This window comes from Balaenoptera borealis, assembly GCF_965194805.1.
Source record: "Balaenoptera borealis genome assembly, chromosome: 6".
Taxonomy (NCBI): Eukaryota; Metazoa; Chordata; class Mammalia; order Artiodactyla; family Balaenopteridae; genus Balaenoptera; species Balaenoptera borealis.
In genome coordinates this window covers 59,089,217-59,101,920 of record NC_138863.1, presented here as the reverse complement: position 1 = coordinate 59,101,920, position 12,704 = coordinate 59,089,217, and the positions used below count along the sequence as shown (strand labels likewise).

At 34.7% G+C, this 12,704-nt stretch overlaps 1 protein-coding gene across 2 annotated transcripts in view; it reads right to left on the bottom strand.

The window, feature by feature from the left end:
* OLA1 (Obg like ATPase 1) overlaps nt 1–12,704 on the bottom strand; it is a 172,731-nt gene that overhangs the window by 112,299 nt on the left and 47,728 nt on the right. The window contains exon 5 of one of the 2 annotated variants that reach the window (XM_082397731.1): nt 9,779–9,919. The exons of the other annotated variant lie outside the window; for it this stretch is intronic. Within the exon in view, the coding sequence (XP_082253857.1) occupies nt 9,779–9,919 (141 nt within the window). The remainder of the gene's footprint in view (nt 1–9,778; nt 9,920–12,704) is intronic. 2 annotated transcript variants of the gene reach the window in all.

Genomic DNA, 12,704 nt, shown 5'->3' with positions numbered 1-12,704 from the left:
CTTAATCTATATTTTGTCCATTTTTTAAGACCTTCCTACAGTACCTAACACAGAATCACATGAACAGGTTGATATTTTAAAGTATTCTTAATATACAAACAATAGAAAACATAACGAAAGAGAAGACCACATTTACAATACCAAAAGCAACAAAAAAGATAAAAAACCTAGAAATTAACTGTACAATAAATGTACAAAACCAACACAGAGAGGACCTTTCCAAACACTTCAAAAGTAGACGTGGGGCTTCCCTGGTGGCGCAGTGGTTGGGAGTCCGCCTGCCAATGCAGGGGACACGGGTTCGTGTCCCGGTCCGGGAAGATCCCACATGCCGCGGAGCGGCTAGGCCCGTGAGCCACAACTACTGAGCCTGCGCATCTGGAGCCTGTGCTCTGCAATGGGAGAGGCCGCGACAGTGAGAGGCCCGCGCACCGCGATGAAGAGTGGCCCCCGCTCGCCACAACTGGAGAAAGCCCTCGCACAGAAACGAAGATCCAACACAGCCAAAATAAATAAATAAATAAATATATTAAAAAAAAAAAAAAAGTAGACGTGAACAAGTAAAAGAACACACCATGTTTCTGAATAAAAAGATTATAAATTCTTTTAAAATTAACATAAATTTAATGTCATCATAATAATGCCAACGAGATTTCCTTTTCTGAGATGAGGAAAGCTGATTATTAAGTTTATTGAATGTCATCATAATAATGCCAACAAGATTTCTTTTTCTGTGATGAAGAAAGCTGATTATTAAGTTTATACAGAAAAATAAATAAGCAAAACTAGCCAGGAACACTATGAAAATGAAGGGAACAGCCCTACCAGATACTACAATATATACAAGGGAACAGCCCTACCAGATACTACAATATATACAAAGTCTTCATGATTTTTTAAAAAGTGTCGCATTAGGAAATGAATAAACTGACACACTGATGAAACAGAGAAAGATTTGAAATAGACCCAGTACTTATAGGAATCTAGCATATGCCAAAGGTGTCATGTCAAGTCAGTAAAGGAGAGACTTTAATAAATATTATTTGACATTATGAAAGGAATACTTAAAAAATATACATATAGTAGAATCGATGTGTTGCAGTGTACACAAAGATAAACTCTAAATGGATTAGAGATTTACAAGTAAAAGATGAAACCATAAACATACTGAAAGAAAATATGATGAATTATTTTATAGCCCTGAGTTGGGGAAGGCCTGTTTTTTTTTTTTTTTGGCCGAGCCAGATGGCTTGCATGATCTTTGTTCCCCAACCAGGGATTGAACCCATGCCCCCCGTAGTGGAAGCACAGAGTCCTAACCACCAGGGAATTCCCTGGGGAAGGCCTCTTTGATAACAACTTAGCTCAACTACCAAAACAAATCTGTATAGCAAAACGGACCATAAAGAAAAAGACAAATGACGAATTGGGAAAAAATATCTGCAACTCATAGATCTAACATTCCCAACATAAAAGAATTCTTAGTTATTACGGAAAAGAAAGAAAGAACGAACGAAAGAAGGGAGGGAAGAACGGAGGCAGGGAGGGAGGGAGGAAGGGAGGCAGGGAGGGAGGGAGAAAGGAAGGAAGGAAGGAAGGAAGGACAACCCAATAGGAAAATGGGCAAGCAACATAAACAGGCAATCTGAAGAAAAACACGAACAGCTATTAAACATACGAAGAGATGTTCAACTTCACTTATAATGAGAACAGCAAATTAAAACTACACCCACATACCAATTCTCTCCTAACGACCTGCAAAAAATCTGTCAGTTTAACACACATTCTGCTAGCAAGGTTATAGAGAAACAAGTATTCTCATACATTGCTGGAAGCGGTACAAAACCTGCACAACCCCTATGAAGGAAATCTGGCAGTATCTGCCATAATTCCCAATGCATTTTCCCTTTAACTCAACAATTCCATTTCTGGGAATCTCTCTCTCATAAACTTACACATTTATGAAATAACATAAGTACTAGATTACTCACTGTGGCATTATAACATAAGCAGAGTAAAAAACTGGAAATAAGCCAAGTATCCAGCAATACTGAACCTTCTGAATAAATGATGACCCAGCCACACAATGAAATACAATGCATCTGTGAAGAAAAATGAAAACAATCTCTGTGCACTGATATGGAGAGCTCTCCAGGACATTTTAAATGTCAAAAGCAAAGTGCATCACAGTTTATATGGCAGGCATTTTGTTTAGGAAAGGGAAAGAAAAAATATTTAACTGTATTTGCTTGTATCTGTATAAAGAAACTATAGAAGAATAAGCAAGAAACTAGTAAAAATAAATACTAGGGACTTCCCTGGTGGCGCAGTGGTTAAGAATCTGCCTGCCAGTGCAGGGGACACGGGTTCGAGCCCTTGTCTGGGAAGATCCCACATGCCGTGGAGCAACTAAGCCCGTGCACCACAACTACTGAGCCTGTGCACTAGAGGCCACGTGCCACAGCTACTGAGCCAGTGTACCATAACTACGGAAGCCCGTGTGCCTAGAGCCCGTGCTCGGGAACAAGAGAAGCCACTGCAATGAGAAGCCTGCGCACTGCAATGAAGAGTAGCCCCCGTTCGACGCAACTAAAGAAAGCCCCCATGCAGCAACAAAGACCCAACGCAGCCATAAATTAATTAATTAATTAAATACTAGAGTTGGAGGGGGCATGGTAGATAGAGACAAGGTGAAGAAGACTTTTCAGTGTTTATCTTTAGATATCATTTTACTTTTGAGCCACATACATAATTACATATTCAAAACAATTACTTTGGGATTTAAATTTAAATTTAATATTTCTCAGTATTTAGTGTTTTACATACATTATATCTCATTTAAACCTCACTATGTAAACGAGGTATGATAATAATCTCCACTTTACTCAAAGAGCCTAACTGTTACTGCTTGCACAAAGCTAGTAAGTAACAAAGCTGGAATTGAAAACCACAAATATCTTTCCAAACATTGGATTATTTTCAAAGGCAAGCAGTATTGCTTCAAGTTATTTACATGAAAGTTACCAACAAAATATTAAGCACAGATTTTAACCTACAACACATTAGTATTTATCAACAAGTAATGTGTAAGCATTTTTACTGTAGCATATATAGTCAGCAATATTCCAAAGGGAAAAGTATAGCTAGCCCTAGAAATGGATGTGTACCTAATAACAGATTATAGTTCACAAATGAATTTTGAAAACTTCCGAGATTAAAAAATATCTCCTAATCCAATGTCATTTAGGTAACTGATAAGACAGAACAGCTTTAATGTGTATTTACTGTAATGCTTTTTTTCCTTTATTTCAGATTGGTGCTTCTAAAGTCTGGAATACAATGTACCCTTTTATCTCTAGTCATACCCAAGTCAATTTTTATTCCCTAAAATGAAAATTACTCCTTGAAGTAAATTACCATTAAACAGGTGGGTATCACAGGACAGTATCTGAATTCTTCCTTATGCAGGTAAATGAGTATCTAAATTCTAGATGCCCAATAGGTCCAGGAACTTCCTTGATCACGGCACACGTGTACAAAGAAATGAAACTGTAGTTGGAAGTACTTTGCCATTCCCTGGTTTAGACTATCCACGTTTAATGTGATTACTGATATGACTAGATTAAAATCTACCATCTTACTATTTTCTATTTGTTCCATCTATTCTTTGTTTCTTTATTCCTCTTTCTCTAACTTCTCTTATGCTGAGGATTGTTTACAAGTCCATTGCATTGCTTCCATAGATTTATTATTTATGCCCCTATTTCAAAATTTTTAGTGGTTGTCCAATATACATTTTTAATTAATCTGAGGCCACCTTCAAATATTATACCATTTCATGTGTAGTACAAGGACTTACAGAAATATTATATTTCCAATTCCTTTCTTCCATCTTTTATGCTATTGTTGTCATAACTTTTATAAATGCTATAAACATATAATACTATGTTTGCCTTAGTCAGTTATCTGTTAGAGCAGGGGTGAGCCAACGATAGCCCATGGGCCAACTCTAGCCCACTGCCTGTTTTTAGAAATTGTTTTACTAGAACACAGCCACATTCATTCACTTACATATTTCACACTACAATGGCAGAGCTGAGTAGATGCAATAGACTGTATGGCTCTCAAAACCTAAAATATTGATTGTCTAGCCCTTTATATAAAAAGTTTGCTGACCTTTATCTCAAAGAAATTAAAAATAAATAATAACTTTTTTTCCATGTCCAGTGGTCTTTATGTAGATCTAAGTTTGTGCAGATCATATTCCTTCTGCTTGAAGAACTTGCTTTAACATTTCTTATACAGTAGGTCTGCTGTCAATGAATGTCTAATTTTTGTTTGGCTAAGAAAAACTATTTCTCCTTCATTTTTAAAAAGTTTTCAGTGGAGTATAGTTGATTTACAATGTTGTGTTAGTTTCTGCAGTACAGCAACGTGAATCAATTATACATAACATATATCCACTCGTTTTTAGATTCTTTTCCCATAAAGGTCATTGCAGAGTATTAAGCAGAGTTCCCCTGTGCTATACAGTAGGTCCTTATGAGTTATCAATTTTATATATAGTAGTGGATATCACCATTTTTGAAAGATATTTTCATTGAGTATATATTTCTAGGCTGCCAGGTTTTTTTTTCATTAAGCACTTTTTAAATGTCACTCCAAAAAGTAAAAAAAATAAATAAATAAATGTCACTCCACTATCTCTAGACTCCCATAGTTTCTGATGAAAAGTCAGCCATCAGACAAAATCCTACCTTTGTTTTTTGTATATGATTCTTTAGTCTCTGGGTGTCTTTGAGATCTGTTCTTTGACTTTTGTTTTCTGAATATTGTGTTTGTGTGTGCGTATGTTAAGTATCCAAGTTGTTATTCTCTGAGCTTCTTGGATCTGTGTTTTTGTGCATTAATTTTGGAAAATTATCAGTCGTTATTTCTTAAAATACTTCTTTTACCCCATTCTGTTTACCTTCTGGTATTTCAATTATGTGTAAGTTAGACCTTTTGATGTTTCCCCACTGGTCTTCAATATTCTTTTTTTTTTTTTTTCTTCAAGTTTTCTTCTCTTTGTGTTTCAGTTTTGGTAATTTCTATAGACCTATCTTAAAGTTCACTGATCCTTTCTGCCACTGTGTGGAATCTACTAATGAAACTATTGAAGATATTCTTCTCTCTGTTACTATGCTTTTCATTTACAGCATTTCCACTTGATTCTTCTTTTTTTCCCATCTCTGCTGAAATTACCCATCTTTATCATGCATGCTGTTCACTTTTTCTGTTAGAGCCTTTAACATATTAATCAGTTATTTTAAATTCCCTGTCAGATCCCAAAATCTGTATTACATCTGAGGTTAGTCCCAATGATTGCTCTTTCCCTGAGTGTGATTTTTCTTGTCTTTTTGTATGCCTAGTAATTTTTTTGTTGAAAGGTGAACATCTTGTGTAGGACAGCAGAGACTGAGGTAAAAAGTTTTTATGCCTGAAAAGGGGCAAGCTTTTTCTTCTCCTAGGCCTTTCAGGTGGGGAAGGTGAGTCTATTTAGTTAGGTGTTGAGCTGGGTTTGACATTATCACTATTGTGACCCTCAGTGCACTAAAGGCTTCAAATTCCTATAGAGATGGGAGTTTGGCTTATCAGAGTAATGTCTATTCTATCCTGAGTTTAGGTCCTTCCCCTGCACTGTGTCTCTTTGTCAATTCTTTTTTCCTCTCCTTTACCTATTCTGCTATTATTCATTATTAGAAACTTCTTAGTTTGGTGGTAGAAAATGGTTGGGGGAGGATCCATCTTCTGCTGTTCTGAGTAAGTCTCAGCCTTAGTCATGTATTGTGTCTCTGGGTCTTGAGGTTGTAGTTTTTCCAGTTCTCCTTTCCCTTGATCTAACCCCACAGTTGTGGGTTCAGCATATTCCTGAGAAAGTAGATGTTCCCCCTTTCCCTTCCCCCAGCTGCAATGAATTCCATCAATGCCCTAAGGCAGAGGTGCTGGTTGCCTCCTTTTCCACCACTCCCACTGTCCATAGATTAAGGCTTTTGTTTTGTAGTGGAGAGAGAGGAAAAGGATCCTGTCACTGCTATCCTCCTCCCTAGGGTGTGCATCACAATACTTCTTAAGGCTCTTTCCTAACTCCTGTTTCTTGGGGTTCTTACCCACCCCCTGCCCAGGGTTAGTGGAGAAAGAGCACACGTGAAGGTACAAAGTTCTCCAAGTTCTGATGTCCTCACAGATTTCATATGCTCCTGTCAGCCTCTACTTGACCTTCCCTAATTTGTCCACAATTCTAACTGAACTCTTCTTACTGCTGTCCAGCTGTGTCTGCCTCAGGTGAGTGAGTGTTCATGTCTCCTCTTTCCCTGCAGGTACTGTGTATCCTTAGGTTTTGAAGTTAGCCAGGTTGTTTTTCATTGTAAGGTAGGAGTAACACTCCTTCCAGCTCTCTACATCCCAGGGCAGAAACTAAAAGTTCTGATAACTTTTTTAAACCTTCTTTTGGAATAAAAATATTTTGTAATGACTGTTCTCTATTTCCAAGATTTAAAAATCCCAATGTGTAAAATAACATGTGCCCAATTCTTATTCAAACCCCCTACTCTAATTACATTTATTTCTCTCTTGTTAAAAAGAATTAATTGAATGGCTAAGTATAAATTTTCTAAGGGAAGAGGGCAGACTTCTACTTTAGATCATATCCTTTACTGAAATTAAATATGATCATAAGAATTTATCTTCTGTGGCTTGTTGATTATAAGAATAAAATACACATACATATACCACAATTCTCTGTATGTCATTATCATCATCTGGTATTCTACAATGCGTTTGGTTAGAAGTTTTTACTTTGTATGAAACACATGAACGTGCACATACTCTCCCTCCTTTGCCCACCCTTCCTCCCCCCAGCACCCCAACTCTCTCTGGTGGCAATTTTAAAACTATAGGAATTCTCCAGCTCAGAAGGGACCCAAAATACAGGCTTCTGTTTTAGTTAAATATCCTATCTGAATCCTGCTGTGCTTCAGGTTCCATCTGGATTTCTCTCCTGTTCTAACATCAGTATTTGCAAGAAAATTTCCTCCAGTAAGCATCTACAGGTCTGCAATGTAAAATCCTATCATAAATAACCACTTTAAGGCAGGTAAAAGTAAAAGTTTATATGTTCATTGCCATCCCTTAATTATTACTATGCTTTAAAAAAAAAATCACTGTTAATTTTTTATTCAGATATCACAGGCACAAATTTTCCAGTTGCATGCATCAAAAAAAAATTGTTAATATACTGTCTTCATATAGTAACTAATCCAAAATAGAAAACTATCCTTGCACCACTGAAGTCTCAGGGACAGATGCACTGATTAGAGACTTCAACGGCATAGCTTATGCTGTCTGAAAGGGCTTCTGAGGCAGATGTTCCATCTTATGACTCATTTGATCATTTACTTATATACTAATGTCCACTATATTACATCATTTACATCAGAGCAACCATGCAGTGAAAAAGAAATTCCAAATTTTGTTCCTGCAAACATAAAGTTCCCATTTAGTTTCAGACTGTTTCTGAAAAGAACAAAAAAGTCTTATTTGGGAGTAGTTTTCTGTAGTAGTTCATGTAGAGTTTCTGTATACAAACTATTGTCAAGGTGTAGGAAGCCAATTATATTGCAGAAATATACCACTGGCTACCTTGGAAAATGTATTTATACTATACTTTACCTTTATAATATAACTGAATAGTGGCATTCCTACCTAAGCTTTATACAAAATACAAGATAAATTTGCTTTAAGTGAGTAATTTTATTCCATTAGTTCTGAAATCTGTTCACTGAAAAAATTATCTGGATAAAATATTTGTCATTTTAAATAATGTCAATATATTAGTGCTGTTAACTTATTTAAAAAAATTATAACCAGGACTATTAACAAGACAACAAAAAGGATATATTCAGATTACTTAAAATCCACTGGTAAAGTTATCTAAGCATCCAGATTGCTGTGTAGAGTTAATGCTACTATAAGTATAAGAGGAGTTATCTAACAGTCTAAATATTTATTCTAGTATCAATCTTAAGTCTTAATCAAACAGTTATACTTTGTTCTTTTTTAACAGAAGAAAATGAATAAAAATGACTGCAAACACTTTTAACTGGGAATTTAAAAATTAGAACAATACTATTAAAGTGATCATGAATATATCATATTAGAAGTATTAAACTTCATTTGAAAATCAAATCATATGAGAAGGATTATCCACACACGCAGGGTTTTCAACGTGTTATCCCTTTATGTAATATTTATTGAAGGCAAATTTTTAAATTGAGAAAAACCTTTAATAATATAACCACCTTATTTGCTACCAAAATTAGGGGGAAATTTTTATGAATCTGTCATGTTAAACAGTAGTCAACAGCTACATATAATCAGTAAACAAATTCAGTTCAAGGCAAGAAGAATTAAATCACCGTTTAGTGGTTGCAATTTAGATTATTCTAGCGTGTAATACTTTAATTGTATAAAACAAAGCTGATGTCACAAATACAAAAGAACTTCTTGCAAAGCAAGTACCACAAGTAATTTCTATGCTGCCACTGATGGCTGACAAGTGATGAGCACTTTGTTCAAATGTATACACTAGGCACATAAGACAACAGGTGGCTTATAAAAAGAAAATACTGAAGTGAAGCTCTTAAATTGTTCATTATCAACATTTTTATAATGTTTTGCCAGAATATCTGCTTTAATCTTTGAATAGGCAAAAGGTTTCTTCTACAGGGAAATACAGTATTCCCAACATAAAAAAGACGTTGAACCAGACAAACTAGGATTAATACTGGGCTAAAAGTATTTATATGAGACAGTATATTAATATATTGCCAATGTGTTAATATATTACCAGTGTATTTCATAGTTTAGTAACTTAGGTTAAAATATTTTCAAAATTTTTTAAAAATCTATTCTTATTAATTGATATCGGAGTACTATTATTCAGTGCTGGACCAAAATCTCCCCATAAAAGCAAGAAACAAACACCCAAGCTCTTTAGGCCTAATTAGCTATCAGTGTTAGAGGTGTTTTCTCATTGATGGAAAAAAGTGAAACAGATGGCAGTGTCCAAAATGACTAGCATTCCTCACTACCACCACCACTCAACCTAAAAATCTAAACTTTTACTGGAGCACTAGAAGCTATGTTGCTTTTCATGTTGTTTCTTAAAAGAGAATAATGCAAAGTAGAATGAAATAAAACTTCAAGTTTAAGACATACTCACTACCCCAATTCTGCCACTGCAATGCACTAATCACAGAAAAAGATTTGATTAGGAATGGATTATGATTAAAAGATTTTTCCTACTCCCAAATATTCCTGTACACAAAGGATCCTTATTTGTCTTAAATGATTTTAACTGTTCTAGTTTAAAGAGCAACAACTGGGGATGGAGAAGGGTAGACTTAAGTCACTAAAAAATGAGGAAAAAATAAACAGGCAAGTGTGATCTACAACATCCCTTATAGTCACATTAATATCAATACAACCAAGGAATACTGAATTATCTCTAAAACTCACATTACAACTGTTTAATTCTAGGATATATATGTAACATCCAATTTATTTACGCACAAATATTTACATACAAATATTCATTTGTAGGCTGATATACGCAATGTCTATTATTCAAAGCCCTTTCAAATGACCATGTAGCTGAAAGCTCTGCACATCTGCAGTAAAATTTTGTATGTGATGCTCGCAAAACGAAAATGATAAAGTTGAGTGATAAATTACTTACATTTACCTGGAACAGTGGAACTTGAAGAAATCCAGGTTGTATGAACAAAAGATGTAGATAGATTCATAAAGACTAACGAAGACTTCTGGGCATTTTCAAAGAATTTAGAACAGTGGTTCTCAAAGTGTGGTCCATGGACCCCTGAGGGGTGTGCAAGTTTAAAACATTATGTCGTAATAATAATAAGATGCTATTGGTTTTTCTCACTGTGTTGACATTTGTAGTCATGGTACAAAATCAATGCTAAGAACTACCAGGATGTTAGCATGAATCAAGGTAGTGATGCCAAACTGTACTAATAATCATTGTTTACTTCACACACACATACAAAAACAATAATCAAGTTTCACTTAAGAATGTCCTTAATGAGAGTAAAAATTATTAATTTTATTAAATCTCAGCTTTGGGTACACATCTTTTTAATATGCTGGGTAAGGACACAGACGTACACATAAAACACTTCTGCTACATACCAAAGTACAATAGTTGTCACGGAAAAGCATTTGAATTGCAAGCTGAACTAGCCACTTTTTCCATGGAGCACCATTTCTACTCGAAAGAACAACTGACATTCAAACCATGGTTATTTAATCTATAGTATCTGGCAGCCATTTTATTATAAACGATAAAATTCAGGCTTTCAAATGAAAATTAAAATTTTGGAAAACTTGTAACTGCCACCATGACCTTGACAGCTTCCCAATATTTAAAGACTTTTCTTATGAGATCTGTGGTGATATTAACAGATGTGATTTTGTGCTGTTGTATAATGAAATGTGTCATAATTTAAAAGATCTGCATCACTCACTGAGAACTGGTATTCTCCAAATGACTAAAGGCATGCATGGGTAGGAGAGTCATTCAAAGTACAAAATAGACCAATGGACTTTAATGTGAGAGAAAAAGAGTCCATTGCTATAGTTGCAGATTCTACATTTCAATTAACTTTTAAGAAATTTCTATTTGTCAAGCTTTGATGTAGTATCAAAGAATAATATTCACAATTATCTGAAATGGTTATTAAAATGCTCCTCCTTTTTCAAACCACATATCTGTATAAGGCCAGATTTTCTTCATCTCACCCAAATCAACATATTGCAAAAGATTAAGTGTACAAGCAAATATAATCCAGCTATCCCCTATTATGCCAGATATTAAAGAGATTTGCAAAATATAAAACAATCCCACTCATTAAATATTTTGTTTTAGAAAATATAATTATTTTTCAAAAATATGTTAACATATAATGGGTTTATCACTGTTATTTTAAAATGCATTAAGAAGAAATTTTTTAGTCTTAGTTTTAATTTCTAATATGGTAAATATTGATTGATATTAACCTACATAAACACAAGTTTTCGGTATATTTAATAATTTTAAGAATATAAAAGAGTCTTGAGACCAAAAAGTTTGAGAACTGCTGCTTAGAGGTTATTAATCCCCACTCTTTTTAAGATAATTTTCCACCTTTCCATATGGAGACAAGTGGCTGGAAAAATTGCATTCTTTTTAAAAAAAATGAATTTCTCTAGGGGATATAAAGAGAGATAGCTGAGTGAGAAAGACTATAGCAGTTAGAAAAAGGAACCAACATTCTTTGGACACTGTGCTGTTACCAGACCTGGGGCAGGAAATAGAAGAGATAAGCCAGGAACCTCCTTCATATCATACCAGATAGCATAAAACTATCAAAGACTACTAGTGTGGTATCAAAAGAGATCCAAAAAGTATCACCAATCACCTTTAGAGGATGCCAATGAACCATCTCATTATTGTGCCAACTCTATCCTAGGAAAATGCCAATATATCCCATTTTTTTGTATTCCACCCAAATGCCCAAGAGGGGGGAAAAAGCTTAAGTCAGAAAAGTGTTTCAATGGAACCCTTATTTAGTAAAAATAAGATCCTGTAACCTTTAAATACATTTTTTAAATGCCAGACAAAATACTGATACATTGATGCTAATAAACAGTAAGCATCCACTTTCTAACCGTATTTCCCTTACCATACATAAATTACCTTCAAAGAAACCCACACAAAACATCTTTACGAACCAAGCAAAAATCACAACTTCTCTGACTAAACATGATCTCTCCTTCCCTCTGAACTTTATCCCTAAGAAGTGCTTGTGAACCTCAAAGTAATTACCATGAGTACTTTAAGTTCAAAAACAGAATGTGAAGATTTCCTTGAAGTAACTAGGTTCTAAGGCAAAGGAGACTAAAGACTTGAAACACGGGACCATGAATGTTATAGTCAATTTAACTAAAAATGTACACAACATATGAGATAATGGTTAAAAGGAAGGGCTTTAGATCAAAGAGCCCAAATTCAACTTCCAGTTCTGCCATTTACTAACCTGAGTTATTTAACCTCTCTAATTGTTTCTCTAGTACGTAAAATGGGAATAGTAGTGCATACTTCAAGTAAACCTTGTGAAAATTTAAATGAGGTAACAGATGTAATAATAAAGCTTTCAGATACTGCCTATAACATATTAATCCTCAATAAATAAAGCTTCTGGTAATAGTACTTGTTATTCTTCATGTCATGTAAAGGGAAAGAAAGGAGATGATGGGAAAATGCTGGGCAGAACAGTTCCTTCCACCACTGTCAAGGGATATCATCATCAGTCCAGTAAAGATTAGCTACCACTCTGCCTTAGCTGGTATGGGGCAGTTATCAAAAATGATAGGAAAATACAATATATAAATATGTACATATATTTTCACAGACACCAGGGTTAAGTATACCATCTGAAATAACATTGTTTCCTTCATTAGATTTCCTAATAAAATATTACCTAACAAGTCATTTAGTGAAAAAACATAGTGACGTTTATAACATAATCCTTCTATGTAAATACTCAGTTTAAATCTTCTATTTGCAAGTAAAATATACCAGTCTCCTAATGCCTCTCAAATCA